The 19,800-nt window shown below is 54.2% G+C and overlaps 1 protein-coding gene across 1 annotated transcript in view; it reads right to left on the bottom strand.

The window, feature by feature from the left end:
- Window positions 1-14,197: 14,197 nt before the first annotated feature.
- DPF3 (double PHD fingers 3) overlaps window positions 14,198-19,800 on the bottom strand; it is a 260,062-nt gene continuing 254,459 nt past the window's right edge. Inside the window, exons 10-11 of the mRNA XM_043556512.1 lie at window positions 16,807-16,888; window positions 14,198-16,279 (exon numbers count right to left, since the gene is read on the bottom strand). Coding sequence (XP_043412447.1) covers window positions 16,209-16,279; window positions 16,807-16,888 — 153 coding nt within the window. The 3' untranslated portion in view covers window positions 14,198-16,208. The remainder of the gene's footprint in view (window positions 16,280-16,806; window positions 16,889-19,800) is intronic.

The following is a 19,800-nucleotide window of genomic DNA, read 5'->3' on the forward strand; positions in this document are numbered from 1 at the left end:
ACATGTTCTGGCCTCCACACGTGTGCCTGGAATTGTCTCTCTCTCCCAGCTCCTGCCATCACCTAATGTCTAAATTAGCCAAAATGCCACCTCCTCTCTGAAGCCTTCCTAGCTTTCTCTCCAGTTGGAAGTGCTTTCCCCGCTGAACTCTCGTTATCTGACAGCTGTTGTGACCTTTGCCATGTTCCCTTCATTTCTTTTTTATGTATTTATTTATTTATTTATTATTTGAGAGAGAGCAGGAGCCGGGAAGAGGGATGGAGAGAAAGAGAGAGAGAGAGTGAGAGAGAGAGAGAGAGAGAGAGAGAGAATCCGAAGCAGGCTTCATGCTCAGTGCAGGGCCCAACACAGGGCTCAAACTCACAACCATGAGATCATGACCTGAGCTGAAACCAAGAGTCACTCAACTGACTGAGTCACCCGGGTGCCCCCTGTTCCCCTCGTTTCTGAGGATGAACTCAACAACCTAAGGCCATACAGCTATTTAGTGGACACCTATCATGCGCCAGGTACAGGCCCAAGAGCTTTACCTGAGTTGTCTCAACCTTCCTACAGAGGCAAGGTATAAGGCAGATGTAATTATCTCTATTGAGAGACGAAGAGGCAAAGCCACGTCTCTCTGATTCCCAACTGCCATACTTTCCTTGGCCCTACGGTGCCTGAAGGTCTCAAGGGAACTCATCCTGTCTTGAGGGCAGGATCTTACTACTCAGCCTGTCTTCTAGATCGAAGCTATTGTCACATCTGCCATTAAATGGTGGGAGAGAGGGTGGTAGGAGACCGAGGGAGAACCAACCGTATGTGCCAGGACTATACCCGTGGGACTGCCTTGAATCTTCACAGCTACTCTGCAAAATGGGTCCCCTTTTCCTTGTGTTACCGATGAGGCAGCGGAGGCTCCCGGAGGTCATGTAGCATGCTGACCAATAGTCACCATGAAGGGCAGCTCTAGTCCTCCCCCCAAGCCTTCTCAGGGCCCCAAAGCCCCCTCCACCAGCAGCCTCACAGCGTGCACTGAGACCGGGATGAGTTTTCCCGGTGTTTTTTCTTCCAGTCAACAAATAGGTCCCTAAGTGTGAGAGTCCGGTGACATTTATAATTGAAATGTACTTTCTAACTGTCTTCCATTATTGGAACTGTATTCCCACGGGCAATAATTTTGGCCTCAAGACATAATGAAAGGCATACAGGAGTACGATGTATATTCTTTAAATGGCGTAACTAGAGGAAAGCTAATGATTTTATGGCACAACAAAAGCACAACTGAAAGATCACCCCAGAGGCTTCATTTCCTCCCCTCCAAAGTTAGATCCTGGTTGGAAGAAGATGGGCCTAGATTCTTACCTAGCCCTTTAAAATCAAAACATAGGTATAAACCGCCAGTTTTAAACCCTGTACTATTAGGTGCTCTTTACAAATGGCTTTAGCCTCTGGTTGTCTGTTTAGGGACTCATCTAATAATGTATTTTTTTCAGGGTCCTTTATGAGCTCTTTGAGGAGAATGCGTGCCTTTGTGCCCCAGAGAGGCGTGGAAATCATTTTCATAATTTACTATTTCTTTAAGTGCAGAGTGGATTTCGTTTAAGAACACAGGGTGGCCCACTTCATAGAGATCCTGTTACTAAGGCAATGGTACCTGAAGGATTCAGATTTTAAGTGGGCTGTAGTAATCCAGCAGAGACAGATGGGTAAAGGCCTGGCCACCCAGTCCTTCCCACCTAACAGAGCCACCTCCCCCACAGGGGCCAGGACCCATAGTGTAGGATCTGCTGCTGATTTGGCCAGGGCCTTGCCCTGGGGGGGTGGGGGGGGGGAGACCTATTTCTGTAAGGCAGACTGTGCTCTACGTCCCACCTGTTTCCTCTAATTTGTTCATTCATTCATTCATTCATTCATCCAACCACTCACTCACTCACTCATATACGCATCCATCCATCTATCCAACCATCATCCATCCATCCATCCATCCGATTATTAAACATGTACAGGGAAGCTGGGATCCAACAGTGAACAAGGCATAGTCTATGCCCTCCAAGAGCTCAGTCTCATGGGGGAGGCCAGCACAAAAGCTGGCGAATGGAGCAGGGAGTGCCAGGTACTATGAAAGAGATATGTGCCAAACATAATGGGGTCTCCATAGCAGCTCCTCCTTGGGCAAGTCAGAAAAGTTTCCATGAGGAGAGAGGGCTGAGTTGAGCCTTAAAGCTGTAGGTGGAGGGAATAGAAGCACAAGAGGGTGGGAGCATGGAGCGTGGATGGTGGCCTTCTAGACAGAACACAACTCAGACACATTGACAAAAGACAGAATGGAGGGTTGGAGAAGTTCTGAGTAGTTGTGTGAAATGAAGATTGTGAAAACCACCCTAAAAAGGAGCCAGACTGAGGCCCAAGGGCTGAGAACGGCTCAAGGAGCTGTCCTTTGAGAGGATGTGCAAAACGTGTGGAGAAGGAGTGAGGGGTGCAAGGATCCAAGCCCACACATCAAACAAAATGGCAGGACAGTTGCCGAAAAACCGCAGGCTCATCTCCTACAGGTTACGAACTCTGAGAGCCTCCAGCAACCAGCTCTCAGCTTCAGAAGAGGTCCTCTGTGCAGCCATGATGGTAAGTAGGGCCCTGTGGAAGAGTTTACCCCAGATCTGGGAGGCAGTCTGGATCCCAGTGCCTAAGACAGCGGTCCCAGGCCAGCCCAGCGTCCCTAGATTAAAGGAGGCCTTTGTTCTCATTTCCCTCGCTGCTTGGAAAGCCGCTCCCGAATCGCACATCCCTGCTGTGGAAGTCCCACGCATCCCTGGGTGTTCTGCTCCAAGGAGCCTAGCTCTTCTGAGTATGTTCTCCCCCACAGTATACATTCAGGACCATACCTGTCACCTCATCCTGAATTCAAGTCACTTGTGTACGTGTTAGTCCCCTCAGCTGACCCCTTGTTCCCACCGAGAGGTCCTAACGTTGCTATGGAACTCTGTATCCTTCAAGCCTATAGCTCCTAAGAGATGGTAAAGTTATGCTCATTAAAAATGTCTTAGATGACCCCTCCGAGCCCCTCTGCGGACACAGAGGACCCAGGGGAGGAAGGGGAGCAGAAAGGAGCGACCGCCCGGCCCTCCTCAGCACCCCGAGACGCCGGGGGAGGCTCTCTGGAGTTGTGTTTTGCCTCTGTTTGGGGTTGAGCCTGTGTTTAGTCCCTGGTGGGTCTAGCATTATTTTCCTCAAGGTTTCAAGGGGGTGGAAGAGCGTTTCATATTTCTCTGTTTGGCAAATAGTCTGTCCCCTGCCTCCCTTCCCAGCCATCAGGAATCTCAGAAATTAAAACCGGAGGGACTTGGGTTTCTTTCTGAGGAGGGGCCTCGACAGGAGGGGAGGGGCGGGCGTCAGACTCTGGGTTTTCTCTGCGAAGGTGGAAAGAGGAGGAAGGATCAGCCCTGGATAAAAAGCCCCAGTGCCCAGTGCGGGGAGGACCGGCTCGGTTCCCTGCCGCCTGCCAGGGGAGCACTCTTGCTTTCAAAGCTGAGAGGACAGCAGCGGTCCCCTGCTCCCTGGTGCTCCCCTTCCTTCCCTTGGGGGGAAGGGAGAAGCTTTCCGCAGGGAGAGACGGGAGGAGCCAGGCCCAGCTGAGGGGGGGGGGCCCAGATGCCAGCAGAGAGGGAGGTGGGGGGGCCAGGAGGGCTGGGAGCCAACGGGCCCCCGAATGAGGCTTGGCGATGGCAGGCGGGCGCTGTGCAGAGCAGAGCTGACACCTGAATCTCGGCTCGCCTCCCCCAGGAGAGCACTTTAATGAGGCTCACAGCTGTGATATCACAGAACGAGCATTAACAATGCTAATTACCTCAAGTTTAGCCGGAACATTCTCAACCCACCCGCCTGGGGAGCACACTGTTGTTCTGGCCCCTGCGAAAGCACTCACGGGCTGGGGCTTAGGAAAGGAGGTGACAGCAGAAAGCAGAGCACCAGGTAGGCCAGGGCGGGGTGGGGAGAGGGGGGGAAGGGAGGGCAGTGGCTGCTGCAGGCCGCGGGGACCCCCAAGAGAGGAGGAGGTGAAGCCTCCTGGTCCTGACACGGATGTTCCTCTGCTTCCGCTTAAGAGGAACCCAAAGGAGAAGCCCCCGGTTGGGGGAGGGGGGGGCGGTCAGGCCCCCTTTGGGGAAAGCTGGGAGCAGAGACCCTATCTAACTGTACTTGGCCAAGGGTCACGGTTCCACGACGGCCTCCTGTCATCACACTGCCTGCTGCAGCCTCAGGGGACACCCTTCGGGCCCCTACCAGATAGCCCCAAAGATGCCTTCAAATTTGGGGATTTTTTAAAGCAGCACAACCAGCAACATACGAAATAGATGAAATCAGTTGTGCTGGTCAACGGCTTGAGTTGAAGGCTGGGACTCAGAAAGGTTTTTTTTCCCACCCCTGCCCTCCGAGGGCCCACGACACCCCCAAAGACCCTCCCGGAAGCCTAGGCCTCTGCAGAATTCACCTGGAAAACGAGTGTTGTGGAACAACGTAACCCTCTGGCTTCATTGTGTCCGGCACGAAGCCTGCCGTTCCGCGGGACTGCGTGGAGATAGGCTTTGCCAGGCACCCCAGAGGACCTGGGACCCAGGCAGGTGGGCCTAAGCTGTGGGGGCGAAGGATGGATATGGGTGCACGTGTGCATATCCACCTGATCCGGAAGGTGGCTCCTTACCCGAACCTGCCCGAGTTTATAGAAGTTCATGCCTGGGTCTACACAAGTCAAACGTCACCCAACTAGACAAGGCAGGACCTAGAGCTGCTGACTCCTCTCCCAGTGTCCTCTCTGCTCCAAGAAGGGGAAACCACATATGTCTCTCCCACAATGCCACACCCTTAGGCTCTCTCTAACATGGGGTGTTCTCCCCTTGATCCCTTCTTCTTAATCCCCTACCCCATCCCACCCCCGTCCCATGCTTTGTCCTCCCCCGCCGAGGAAAGAACCGAGGAAATCCACTCTGCTCTGACTTGGCTTGAACACAAGGAGGGTCCCTCCACTTTCCCCCTCCCTCCACTATCCCTGTGACTCCCTAGAGCTACATCAGTCTCCGGGCTGTATTAGAGAACTCTCCCAGGCCCAGCTGACCACGCGCCTCGCTCAGCAACCGGGATGCAAAGCTGGGGTCAAAGTGGAAACCTCACCCCTGTCCCTGCAGATGAAAGGCCTGTGCCTGGCTGCCTGTGCCTTCTCCTGCTGGACTTTGTCATGAGCCTATACCCCGCCCCCCGCTGCTGGCATGAATGGTGCAACGTCTCACTCTGGGCGAAGGGTCTACCTTTCCGCTCTGGCCCCCCGCGTGGGGACATCGCTCAGCAGAGATGCCTCGACGACCTGCTGGCTGGCGCTCGTCTGCAGCCACATCACTGGCCCCCGTGCCACAAGTAACCGCCCCATGTTAAGCTTGGAGAGGAGAGGCTGAAGGCACGCGGGGACCTCTGCACTAACACCCACACTTATCGGAGAACAGGGGAGCGCCTACCCAGCCCCACGGCCAGCCATGTCCTACTGGAAAGCCCCCAGTCAATTCCAACTAAAAGCCCACTGACCGACTGAGACAGAAGTCCCTGCTTGGGTTCCAGCGCCCCCATTTCCCAACTGCCCCCAGTTCGCATGTGATTACTTGTCTGGCTTGCAAGCCCTGCGAGGGGTGGGGCCTTGTCTTCTCGGCTGCACACGCCTGCCCCATGGGACAGGCTTTATTTGCTGATTTTTCTTAAATGTGGTTTCGGAAGACTGACTCCTGGCTCGCGGCCTCAGGAAACCACTGGCCGTGTGGGTCGGGGGTCCCGCTGCTCCTTTAAGGTGGTTGCTAAGCTCCAGAGGGTCTCAGGGCAGATGTGTCTTCTACAGGCCCTCTTGCTCCTGGCTCAGGGCGGCCATCCCACTGCCTTTTATGGAAGGCCGTTTCTGACCTGAGAGGGGAGGGGTGGTGACTCGGCTGGCTCTTCTAGATGGTCCTGAGCCTGAGGTCTCTCTTTCCCCCACCACGTCCCCTTACCTCAGCCCTGAGTCATCTGTGAATCGTCCAACCCCACTCCCCCAGAAGTTCCAGGGGGTTCTCTCCCGATGCCCGGGCCTCTCAGAGGGGTCTTCTCAGGTGAAGCTGTAGGTTGTGTTTGTCTGCTGTGCCCACGAAAGCTGCGGGGACCGAGGCTTCCCCGGAGCTTGTGGGGGTCAGAATTCCATCACCAGCAACAACCAAGACGTGGCCCGTGTTGCTCCTGGGGTCTCCTTGCAAACACGTAGGCATCAGGCTTTCCCTGCAGCCTGACATACGTGCACGTGCACACAAGCACACGCACACACACGTACATATGTCTTCCCACTGTATACCCCGGTGTGAAAGGGCCCCACTCCCACAGGATCTGTACGTTTCCAGTGGATTTGTTGACGACTGGGTTAGCGGTGGGAGGGGGGAAATAACCAAACGTTCCCAAGAGTTTCAAAGCCTTTTATTTGTTTACACATTCTCTAAATTGCAGACAAAAAAGATTCGCTACGTAGGTCATCAACACTGCTAACCAACCACAGAACAAGATACTAACCACAGCAAAGAAGGGACGGGGCCTGTGACTCAGTCTTTGTGAACGTGCAAGGGCTCCGCAGAGGGACTGGGACATCCAGGGTCCCCAAGACTGCTTGATGCCCACGTTATGCTGGCTCCAGGTGGTGACCTCTCCAAGGCCCTCCTCCCAGAACCTGGTCAGGACAGAAGCAAAGGCAGCGAGAGACGGAGGGGCCCTGGTTCACTGAGAGCCCCTCCAGGCAGCCTTCCTGAGCAAAGCAGTCCCCTCTGCCTCCTGCGAGCCTAAATCGGGATGTGGGCTGTTTGCAACCTGGAGATCCTCCTGGAGACTGTCACATACACCAGCTGTCTGGGAAGTCACAGAGCCTGCGCGTCCCCTGAGGACAGAGGGAGGCGTGGCACGGCCTCACCTCCAATACCGAGACACGAGGGATCCCGATACATCCCTAAGAGAGGGCAGAAACACCACAGCACTCTTCACTTCGGGAGCCACGGAAGAGGGGGGGGACTTGACACTCAGGGGAAAGGAGCACCCCAGAAGACAGGAGAAGAGCGGCACACACACCCCTACACACTGACACTACATCACGTCACACCCGAAAGGGTCAGGGGGTGGGCGTGGGAGAGTTCATGTGTCTGTTGCCGCGGTTGCTTTTCAGAGGAGCCAGTGGGGATCTCTCGCTCAGACCATTACATCCGACTTCCTAAGCTGGTAGCCCTTCTCTCTAACCTCACGGAAACTGTGCCAGCCTCAGTCCTGGACACTTTCCGAAGCACCCAAGCAGCTCAAGGAAAAGCCCCTCAGTTGTCCAGTCAGTGGAAGGTAATGTGATGCTGGAACCTTAGGTCCGGGGGTGGGGGGGCGGGGGGAGGGAGTCCAAGGGAGCATAAAAGGAAGACCCTCATTAGCAGGCATCTCATTAGAGCTCACCAAGGCCAGCTCTCTCGGCCGTTCTTTGATGGCTACGAGTTTCAGAAAGAGCTGAGGTGGGGAGCGGTGCGAGAGTGCAAGAGACAAGAAAGCACGTTGGAATGATGGGGGTGCACCGTGGAAAGGGGCTTCCCTCTCTTGTGCCCCCACCTGGGAGAAGGTGACCTCAGGTTTGCATCACGTCTTCACGTCCAGAGACGTACACGGAGATACAGCAATAGGAGATCGCCGGCGCATTTCCAGGGGTACCCTTTGCAAATACAGCCAAAGCAGCCTGGGGGCAATAAATTCCTGAGGCTGCGAGGCACCCGGGGTCTACTCACCAGCTGAGACAGCGCAGTGAGGACTTAAACTGACCCCCTTCCCAGACTTCTCCAACTCTGAGTCAACCAGACGGCTTCCACACCCTTCCCAGAACCCGCACAGGCATGAGCTTCCTCACATGGCACTCGGGCAGGCACCTCCTCTTAAGGGACCCCTTCACCCTTTCTACCCCAGCCCACCCGGAACTTGAGGGGTTCATATGCGGGGGCAGCCCCCACCCCAGCCACCAGAACCAGCCTCCTCCTGGCGAGGAACACGGTGGGGCATCAGGCGACTGGAAGAGGAAAAGCCATTTCTCTTGGCTTCTGGGCAGAGATGCTCCATCTCTTGGCTCTCAAAAGGGAATGTTCGCAAAACCGGGCTTTAAGATCGCCCTCAGCCCAAACACGTCGTGGGAGGGCGGCGGCGGGGGGGGAAGACCTACTTGAGGACGGGCTCTTGCACCATTGCACCGTGTGACGCGGACCGGCCAGTCTCTCCTTCAGGTGTCCATTTCCTGATTGGCCCAGGGTGTCCGCATCCGGCTGGGAGGGCGTGTGAGCAGACTGTGTTCGCAGCCTGAGAGTCCGCTCGCGGGGAGGTGGGAGGGAAGACCCTCTCCGAGCTCAGCCCGCGGGGCCAGCAGAGCTCTCTCACTCCCAGGTCCATCCCGCATGCAGCTGAGGGGGCCAGTGGGCTCAGAGTCTGAGGCCTCTGCCTGGGTGCGGTGCGGCCAGTCTGGCCCAGATCGGATCCAAGTCAGAGGACCCACCCCACTCTGCTGCCACCAGCACGGGAGACCGGGGGGGGGAATCCGGGTCATTCAAAGGAGGCCCGGTTCAAAAGAAACACCGGCTTTCACGTGGGCAGTGGGTCAGACCCCAGAGAGCACTTCAGGTTCTCAAACGCTTCAAAACCAGTCTCACAGCCAGGCATCACGGAAGCCAGAGGTCCCAAAATTCTGCCCGCTCACAGCCGTGTGCTGGCCAGGGACCCCAAAGAGCCTTCTCAGGGCGTCTCCAGCAGAGAGGCCGAAGGCTGCATTAGGCCAGCTCTGCGCTAAGGCCCACGCGAGGGCAGATAACGTGCCTTCGCCCAAGCCCGGGCATCCAGCTTGAAAGCGAGCTCAGTGCGGCTGCTTTGGGGAATAACAGTGAGCAGCTGAAATCGGGCTGTCACATGTGCAGAGGAAAGGGGGGGGGGTGGAACAAATGGTGTATTCCTGATGCTGTCAATTCAGACAACAAGGAGTCCAGTGAAGCACGAAGTCAGGAGCCGATGAGCACCTGGCCAAAGGTGGGCAGAGGGGGTTTCCTGGAAACGCCTCCAACGCCGGGCTTCTCCCCGACGCCTGCCTCCCGCTGCCATGCCAGAACCGCACAGGAGGCCGAGACAGGCTGGCGGGGGTCTCCGTGGGCGTCCACCCGGTCTGAGCGTGAGGCCCTCCTCCCACCATGCCCCCCCGCTCTTTCCAGTGGGGACTGGGCAAGGCTGTTGTGAGTGTCACTATCCAGCTCTCATCGGGCCCTGCCAATTGCACCTCCCTGCCCACCACCCCAGGAGGCCAAGGCAGCATTTGGAGGCACGGCCTCCGGTCCTCTGGCCGCTCGGTACACGCCAACCCAGGTGCCTTCATCATCACGGAGGCTCAGGGTCACCTTCCAAGGGCAACAGCCAGTGCTTGGGCAGACGGACACTGGCAACTAGGCTGAGGTCGACCGTGTTCTTCCCCTCCCCCGCCCCGCCTCGCCCAAACTCCCGGAAGGTGGGAACAACTGAACACCTAGCCTGCTCCTCTTCTGTGGATGAATATGCATGAACACAAGGAAAGAGACCTAGATACGCGCACACCTTCCCTGATGGTACGCTACCTGGCGTGTGGTCAGAGGGCTGAGACCGAGTGTGATTTTAGAGCTGAAAAGCAGGTCGAAGCCTGGGCCAGGATGTGGTTCGTTTTTTCCCAGCCGCTCTAGGGCTTTGTGGGCCGCCCTGCACAGAACGGGTGCCCTGCCAAGTGTCTCAGCCCGTACCAGCCTGCCTGGCAATCCCTCACGGTGGGCAAGAAATGTGCACATCTTCCATCCGAGCACGAATGCCCCCTGGGCAAACGCGGCAGATAAACGACGAGCAGCCAGAATGGACATCCGTCCTCTTCCCAGCCAGAGGCACAAAGGCTCCCTGGGCATCTGACCATTTACTGCCACGGCGTGACTTCCCTGCTTTCCCAAATGGCACACTGATGGACCAGATGCGTCGGGAAGCCAGGGCTCTCTGCCTCCCTACCCCGCCTCTCCCGCCACCTGCTCTGCCACCTCCTCCGCTCCGAGATAACCGTGCTGTATTTTCATGCTCTCACTCACATATTATCTCGCAATGTGTCTTTCCTTCCCCTCCCCCAACCCCGTACCTAATTTAGGCCTTTTCAACTACATGTTGAAAATGTGCAGGGGGTATATTTTCTTCTTCTTCCCGCCACCATCCCACCCTTCAGCATCTAGCTTGGCAGGAGGGCAGGGAGGGGCAAGGGCAGGAAGGGAGGAGGCAGGCCCTGCAAGAGGAGAACCAAGGTCTGGGGTGCGGTGGGGTGGGGGGAGTAAACATGGAAGGGCAAAGTCAATAAGAACCACAATCCCAACTCCAGCCCATAAAATCTGTGCATCCCTTTGACAGAAAGCAGAAAGGAGTCCACAACCATTGCCAAACGTGTCCCCCAGAGAAGCAGAGGTGAGTGAGGGAAGAGGGAAAAGAGTCCATGGGCCAGTGACCCTCCAAGAACAAGACTCACCCCCTGCGGTGTGCAGGGGCCGGAAGCAGGGGTGGGCCTGGCTGGACCTCAGGGAAAGAGCGCCCCCTCCCCCCGTCCTTGGACAAACAGGTTCTCCCTCTTGTCCTGGAGCCACACATAGGTTCACTTTTAGTTTGTTAAGGGAGGGTGTGTGTTTTTTGGGTGTCCCTGTTTTCATCATCAATATTAATAACATTGATAGAAATAATAGAGATGCAGAGAGGCAGCCAGACAGGACACAGTGGCATAAATATAACGTGGGGATGTTGCTGAGGGAAAATAGAGGGGCTCAAGGGCCTCCCCCGTGTCCTACAGGGACCGTTCACCCACTCTCCTCTTCCCACCCCAGCAGTGTTTATGTGCCAGACTGGGTCGGTGCCGTCCTGAATGGCCACTTTGCTCGCTGCCTGGGCTAGAGGTCATTATTAGTATTTATATCTCTGCCGAAGAGGGTTCTGGCTGCCAGCCAGTCCCGGTTCCTGCCTTCCTCTGGCCTGCCCTGGGAAATGTCACCATCAGCACAAATGTTTCCTTCTCTTGGTGGGGCCAAAGAGGGGGAAACCCTGGAGTGACCCTCTTTCAAGGCACCGGAGCAAAGAAAGGGAGGCAGCTGGGAACACAGAGACTGACCGAGGGGCATTCCTGTACCCTCTGACTCCTGTTGTCCCCACCGCAGCACAGCCACCCAGGACCCTGGGGAGTCACCTCAGGTCTCAGCTGTCTGCGGGGACACACAGCCAGGGCTCGTTCAGAGCCCAGAGAGAGCCTTCCCTGGGAACCCACCGACTTCCAGATCTTTTCCCTCCCACGGGGAGCCCCCTGTTCATTCTGGGAGACCAGCTGGATGAGGCCCAGGCAAGGCCCAGACCCCTCCCCATCCCCGCCTCCTGAGGTGCTTCCTTTGGGGCGTCTCTTCACAGCAGCCTGGGCTAGGAGCATGGAGAGGGGGCCAGGCCTTCCCAGGAGCAGTTGCTGAGATGCTCAGAGGAAGCCCCCCCCCCCCCCCCCCCCCCCCCCCCCCCCCCCCCCCCCCCCCCGGTCTGTGTGTCTAAGGGCTCCATTCGTCCTCCCACATTCAAGGCACCCGAGCTGGTGGCAGCACTCGGGCCTCCCCGGCCCACACCCTCTAGTCATTTAGCTCCGGAACTTCTAAGTGGAAATCAGGTTTCTGGTCCCCTCCTCAAGGACCCTCCCCTCCCTTCATTGCTCCCTTCATTGTGCTTTGCCGAACCTGAAAGACCTTTGACCCTCCCCACCCCCTTCCTCTAGGTCCCCTTCCCCCTCCCTCTCTACAGGTGACACCACTACAGGGATACGAACCCACCACAGGAGACGCCAATGCACAGCTCCGATAAGGAGCCCGGTGTGGCACGTTGGGCATCTTCCCTGGGAGTGTGAGCATGACTCTGGCCCAGGGAGCCACCATTTCCTTGGGGCGTGACATAGGCACATCCTGAGGAGGGAGGGGCCTGTGGTGGGCAGCAGGGGAGGGCCTGGGTCCTCCCATTGGTAACAGGCTGAGAACCGGCCCAGGGACAGGAAAGGTGGTCCCTGGGCCTCCCTGCACCCCCCCCCCCCCACAAACACAGACTCAGAGAGCAAACCAGGGGCCCCTCTTCTCTGAGTCTAAAGCCTGAAGTTGCCGGCAGTCTTTCTTCAAGAGCACAGGTCTGTCTCCTAAACTTGCCCCCAATAGGAAGAGTAATAATAATCATCCCATTTTTCTTTCTTAAAATATCTGAACTTTTAAAGGGGAGGGCCGAAAGGAATCTCGTGCTGTGTTCAAAGCACAACGCCTAAAATGCACCATGAGTGTAACTCTCCAGGGTATCATGAAACCATCACTGTGAAATCCAAACCCTCCCCCAACCTTAAAACCTGTTATCTTCTCCAGCTCGGGAGGAATCTGGCCTCCCTCCTTCTCATCCACGGCTCACACACCATACTTCCAGCCACACGTCTGAGCTGGCCCCCCTGGGAAGCCACTGCTCCTCACCGCCTGCCTGGACTTCCCACCTGGCCCTGGAGCAATGACAGGAGGCCTTGGGATCCTGCTCCAGGTGCTCTGAGTCCGTTGGGGGGGGGGGGGAGTTGAGAAGGAAATCAGGATGTAAATCTCCTAACAGAGGCCTTGTCTGGATTTCCTCATCGCCGTCGCCCGCGCTGGATTTGCTGCAGGCCCAATAAGCAGTGTTTCAGAAACACAGGGTTTCAACTTCCGGCTTGGATCGTGTAGCCTCACCTCCTCTCTGGCCAGCTAGAGCCACGGTATCAGGGTGAAGTGGAGCAAAGGCACTCGGGCTGTTCCAGGGATCTGGCCGGCAGCCAAGAGCATCATTATCTCCCCTTGGTGGCCTGTATACCCAGTGACGAGATGCCACAGAATGGGGGCCTCCATCGTGCCAGGCCCCGAGCCAGGATCTTCGCCAGCAAAACTGCTAATCCCTGCAACAGCCGTGCTGGATAGGCCACATCTCCCTACCTCCCAGATGTGGAAAATGAACCTCAGAAGGGCAAAGTCACTTGCCCAAGGTCAACCAGCTAGAAAGTAGCAGAGCTCGGCTTTAAACCAGTTTTTAAGCGAATGCCACACGGAACTGAATTACGGCCCTCTCCCGAAGTCGGCGCCCCGTTCTAGGCCACGATGATCTTGAAGAAAGGAGTATCTCAAGTATCTTCATTCTGAAATCCCCAACCCCAGGGTAAATCCCTCACCCCCACCAACAGGAGACCCACGCACGGTCCCGGTTTCCTTGTCACAGCTTCGGCCGACTGGCCCTGACCACAGGCAGCCTAGCCCCTAAAATATAAACCCATTTTGGTCAAAAGGGAGATTCTGAGAAGGCATCTAACCTTGGCTAATTCACACGAGAAGGGGGCATACAAGTCATTTCGGATCCCTCCTTGGAAAGCGCTGCTTTCCAGTGGTTATCTATATAACATTATGCCTTTTAGGTCTCCCGTTGTCACTGTGGAACAGGCAGGGAAAGTATTATTATCTCTTTTTCATAGGTGAGCAAACAGGTTCAGAGACGTTAAGTGACTTGCCCAAGGCCACACAGCTACTGAGTAGCAAAGACAAAACTAAAACCCTGATCATCAACGTGTATCCCATGATTCTAGCTCGTCCTCTGGGGCTCAAAGAAAGACCAATTTGAAGTTTACCACCACTTTCTCTGTTTCAATACAGCAAGTGATAAATGTGACTCTGGAGATTCTGTCTTCTTGCAGTACCCCGGAAGTGCCATCCCACGAGCTGGCTTTGCTATCCCCACTTTCCAGATGGGGAAACTGAGATCTCCAAAGAGGACAAGGTTGGACCCAGCCTAGAGGGCGTGAAACTGGGAAGGGAACCCTGGACCCTCCTAATGTCCTTTCTAGAGCTCTGAGCACTCCCCGGTCCCTCCACTGCAGGATTATAGCACCTGGCCTTGCAAGATTCAATTCCTCCTCATAGCTTCCGTGGGCAGCAGGTGGGGCTGGAGGTAGAACAGGGCCACCCCATCATCTGTGTTGAGGTGGGGAACATGTGCGCACCTACTCCAAAGAGGACCTGTCAAGTAGCAGGGCCACACTTTTGGGTTTCGGACTTCCTTTTTAAACATGAAAGCCACTGCGGCATTTGGGAACATTCTGGTAACTTTTTTGTCTAAAATTAAGTCAAAGTGATTTTCAAAACCAATCGTCAGCCTTTGAGGACACCCCACTTTGGCTTTTGTGGGAGGACAGAGAGCCGGAGCAGTCGGGCGAGGACATCTGCCCCTCTGGTGTGACCCGTCTGGGTAACAGATGACGGGAAAACACAGCAGCTTTCGAAACCCTCCCTGGACCTCCAGCATCCAAAAACAGGTTCGCCAAACAGCAGGGGGAAGGAAGTATCTTATGAGGAAGATGCAAATCCCATCTGGACAGGACCCTTTAAATAAGATCATTATGTATACACAGAGCTCACTCGGAGACCACGGGCCCCTGCAGGAGAGTGACCCCCATCTTCTGCCACAGGTCACTCTGCCAGGCTGTCCGGGTCCACTGGCCAAAAGCAATTAGCCCGGGAGGGAGGCTCTTGCCAAGTCGAGGAGCGAACACTTCTGCCGGGCAGAAGTGGCCCAACTAGCCCAAGTCTCCAGGGCCTTCTTCAGGAGCTGAAGGACTAAAAATAACCTCGGCCTTTGTTGTACGCAGCCGGACCACAGAGATGGGGCTGATTTCAGGGAAGCCGAGCATGCGCGAGGGTCCCACTCACCGAGACCTGCCCTTTGGGCAAATGATTTTTCCAGAAATGTGTCAGTTATTGTGTGCTGCTGCCGTTGCCACTGCTACCGAGATTCAAAGACAGCCCGATCCGCTCCAGCCCTCGGGGCTGACTTCCAACACAGATTTCTCGGAAGCTCAGCCTCCCACCTCTTTCTTCTCAAAACATTTAAAAAAAAAAAAAAAAAAAAAGCCAGAGTCCAGCATGTACCGGGGAGCTTCGGGGACAAGAGCAGCCCTCGAGCTGAGGATTCTGCATCATTGCCACCGTGATCATAAATAATCACATCCCCACCCCCCACCCCCACACCCGACCCGGTTATTTGTTTAGGTGACAATCATCTCTTCCCCATCCTGAAATCTCCAGAGTCGGGTATCAGGAGATAGTAGCAAACATACACTGGGTGGAAGGAAGAAATTACTTGGGAAAAGGAATTCGTGGTGTCACATCAATACTGAAAGGTTGCTCAGAGCTGCAGTCCTTTGTATCAATGTTTAGATTCTGGGCAGCCCGCACACACTTTCCTGGCTCTTTAGTCCCAGGGAAAGCTCCAGACCCAGGCTGGCTGGGAGGCAGAGCCTTAGCATGTCCCCTGCCATTGGCTGTGGCTTGTCTCACCTCAAGGATGCCCTTGAGAAGGTCAAGGAACTGCAAAGCCTGATCCTTTGCAAAGCCACTCCCGATGGATAACAAATACTGACGGGCTGTGGCGGGGCCTCAGAATTTTCCTCCCAATGTGTCTGCCCACTCCTCAGCACTTCTATTACCCTCCCCACCCCCCAGCCCCATCAAGAGACCACCCTGGCTGTAGACACCACTAGGTATCTGCTGGGGGTCCAAAAAACTGCTTTTTTTCTTCACAGAGACCAAGGAACAAAAAAGGATTTTCATCGTCAAGATGGCCTCCCGACTCTGAGTCTAGAAGTTTCCAGGGAGGCTTGTAATAAATAACTTCTCCACAGCCCTTTGTTCCTCTGCTGAGTTCAGGATGAAGAGCCGAAGCAGGAGGCGGGAGACTGTGTGAAGATTTCTTGGAACACAATAGATAGAAAACACCAAACTACACGTGAATGCCTGATAGGTGGTCACAAAACAAGCTTCCCTTAAAATGGGAGCCAGTGAGAGGGCCTCAGTGCTGGGGTAAATGTGAGGGGGTTCCACAGGGCCGGGGCTAGGGGTGTTCTTCAAAAGTGCAAGATCCTTCTGGTAGGAACAAGGAGGGAACGGCTGAAGTACCGGAACCTGTGTGTAGGAGGTAAGCAGACACCTCACCCTCTCGGTTCCACGTGGCCATGCCCTCTGTGACCACAGGTTTTCCTTACAGTTGGTCTGTCTGGATACATGGGAGCGGGGGCTTGATCTGGTTTGAGCTGGGCTCCGCCTCAGCCTCTCCAGCAACCTGGGGCCCTAGGCTTGGCAGCCAAAGGCTGAGGCCTTTTCTTTGAGCAGTTCCCAGCACAGGTGGCAGCTCCAGCTTCCTGCAAGAAACAAGATGGCGTTACCAGCAGCCACTCTCGCACCCTCAAGCCCCGCCCCTTGGCCCTAACTCCCGCAAGCCGCAAGCCCCGTTTCTCTTTTGACTTTCACAGCTGAGAGACTGAGTCCCCGGCCTGAAAATGCACCGGAGCCTGCAGCTCGGCAGAGGGTAAGTGCCGCTCAGAAAAGTTAGGTGCTCGGAGGTGATCAGCTGAACTGCTGTAAAGCCCCTCATTCCTTGGCAGCCACCAGGTCTAGGCCAGTTCCCCGGGGAGGCTTCCTCCCCCACCACTTCTGCCACATGTCCAGGAAACGTCTCCTTGGCCCCCAAGTTGTCATTTCTGGGGGGTGGAACCATGCCTCGGTGTCCTCATCTGTACAATGGCCGTGGCCGTACCTACTTCAAAGGATCGTGACCATTAAATGAGACAAGATACGGAAAGGCCTCAGCACAGGCCTGCACCATAGTGAGGGCTCAGGAAGCGGCAGGAGTAGCTGTTGGGGCTACTGTCGACCTCATCATCATTACCTTCTGGGGGCTCAGCCACCGGGGGATTTAAACAGTACATGTGATAGCCACGGTCACAGTCATCGCAGAAGAGTAGCTGGTCCTGGCGGAGTACAGAATAGGTGGAGAGGAAGAGAGAGAGCGTGAATTATTTAGGGCCAGCGTCCGGCCCCCACCTGCTCCTCCAGCCGATTCTGTGTGGATCCACCTTCCTGAATGCCCCTTTCCAGGCCCCGTTTGAAGTCTTCCCTGTCCCCTGAATATGCTTTGTGCTCTGCCCATACCTGGAAACTCCTCCTCTGCCTCCCCAACTATGCAAACCCTACCCCCACTTTAGGGTTCTGCTCAAATCATACCTCCTCCAAGAAGCCTTCCTTGACTACCACCTCACATTCAAGCTTAAAGAGATTCCTTATTCTTCTGAACTCCTGTAGCCAGTAACCCTGTCTCCATAAGGCAGAAAAACACTTTACTGCATTTCTGTGTTCCCCATGGTGACTGCCTAGTGCATAGAAAGAACTTTAAGCGTTTGAAAATTTTAATTGAATTCCTCTTAACCTTACCCCTTCCATCTGTGAAATGGGCAACAACCATACTTGATGGTAACATCTATGACACCTCAGAACCTTTGCAGGATTTCATTATGCCAATATAGAGAAATGCATGTGATGTGATGCCACCTTCCAGATCCCAAATGCCTCGTCAGGGGCTGGAGGCTGGAGCCCAGGTGAGAACAGGACCCTCTAGCGCTGTGTTTAACTTCCAAAGACACAGTATACGCCTTTGCTCCTGTTCCTGGACACTCTCCCAGCCTCTGACCCCTGCTCTTCTGGACCATTCCCTACACACCTCCAGTCTTCCAGCTCTTCTGTTCTACAGAGATGTCACTAATCTACATCCAATGGAAGTTCTCTCTCGCCTCTTGCATCCCCACAGTTCCCTCTGACATTTAATTGCATTTTGCCTTAGGCCACAAAGCCAGATGTAGAGTAGACATGTACACACAATTGTTTTCTGGAATAGTTCCTTTTGGAATGTGCCTCCTTTGTCCTCTCCTTTACAGATCGTCAGGCCCTTGGGGCAGAACCTTGTCTGAACTCATCTCCACATCTCCTTCAGAACTGGCACACAGTAGAGATGTGTTTGTGATCTGGTCCCCATTATCCAGGTTCAGCTCTGCTCTATTCTTTGGACCTGCTCGGATGCCTTATAAGACGTTTGCAAAACTAAGTTTTGTATCAAATCTCACCCTGGCACCCCTCAGTATGGAGATCCTGGAAAAAGTAGATATTGAACTTGGAAACCCCAGTGAGCAAGCAATAAGGCAGGGGATATCATGAAAGACTTTTTTTTTTTCTCTTTTAAATCATACTAACACCTTTCAGTGGTGCAATGGGAAGCTTTTGAAGAGTTAGCAACAGAGGAGTGACTGGTCACACATGGAATTTAGAAAGATCTCACAAGCTGCTGTGTAAGAATAGATACCTGGGTGGAAGGAGATTGGTTCTGCAGGCTGAAAGGCCACTTAGGATGCACTACCACCATCCAGGTGAGAGGTGAACTCTGAACTAGGGTTGTGGCATGGGGAAAAGGTAAGGGTCCTGTTCCCATTTGAAAGTTATTGATTAGATGTAGAAAACGATAAAGAAGAAATCAAGAACATTACTGGGTTGTGGCTTGGTCGGCAAGCCAGATGATACAACCACCCATTGAGACATGGGCGGAAGAGTAGAGACGTGGGACATAGAAGGCAACCTCAGCCAGAGATATGTTATATACGTCCACAGATCATGCAATGGAGATGCCCTGGAGGCAGCTGGACAGCAGGAAAGATGCCCGATCATGAGATATGGATTTGGGAGACATTGGTGATTAAGAGGACAATGGAGGTCGTAAGACAGGAAGCCCGCGATATGTTACAGATGTCCTTGAACTTGAACTCACGGAGGGATGTCCATTAATTTCTTGAAATTATACGAACAAATTTGAAATTATATGCACAAATGTACATTTTTCGGAGAAAAGAGTAAGTCCATAGCTGTCATTGAATTTTCTGAAATATCAAGGACTCAAAAAAGGTTACTGAGATAAAGGCCAAAAACAGACCCTTGGGAATACCAACTGTAAGGGACAAGCAGAGAAAAAAGAGACTAAGGCAGCAGTCAGAGAGTTAGGATGAAAACCAGGATGGCGTGGTTTACTCCAAAAAATGTACACCACTATTTTGGAGCTGAAGTAAGCTATATGACAATATGATTTAGGAATCATACAAGGAGGAACAAGTTAGGATGGGGACAGAAAATAGGGAGAGACTTGTCAGAAACAGTATTACTAAAGTCTTTAAGACACATGACTCCTGGGGCGCCTGGGTGGCGCAGTCGGTTAAGCGTCCGACTTCAGCCAGGTCACGATCTCGCGGTCCGTGAGTTCGAGCCCCGCGTCCGGCTCTGGGCTGATGGCTCAGAGCCTGGAGCCTGTTTCCGATTCTGTGTCTCCCTCTCTCTCTGCCCCTCCCCCGTTCATGCTCTGTCTCTCTCTGTCCCAAAAATAAATAAACGTTGAAAAAAAAAATTAAAAAAAAAAAAAAGACACATGACTCCTACTATAGCGCTGACACAAGAAATACAAGAAGGTAGAATACAGTGGATTAGACTTTCCCAAAGGGAAACCAGGTGTCTCTAGATTTAAATACATTTTTCATGGGTTGATTATTGTCTAGTACCACATTCTCTTCTTTTCCATGTGCTTTTCAGGATAACTGCTTGTCAGGTCCACCCAGATCGGCCAGCTCATGGTAACCCCCATGAAAAACATAATTTAAGAACCTCTTACTCCCAAGTACCAGAGAACCAGTTCCAGTACAATGGCTATAGTTCCAGTAGAATGGGAACCCTAGTCTGGAATGTGCATGGCAAATCCCTGACTATGTGAGAGGTACCCTACTGCCCAAGCAGCCTCACCCTTGATTCCTCTCCTACAAGCAATGAGAAACCTCTGTATTAACACTGTTGGTAA

Source organism: Prionailurus bengalensis, chromosome B3, assembly GCF_016509475.1.
Source record: "Prionailurus bengalensis isolate Pbe53 chromosome B3, Fcat_Pben_1.1_paternal_pri, whole genome shotgun sequence".
Classification (NCBI taxonomy): domain Eukaryota; kingdom Metazoa; phylum Chordata; class Mammalia; order Carnivora; family Felidae; genus Prionailurus; species Prionailurus bengalensis.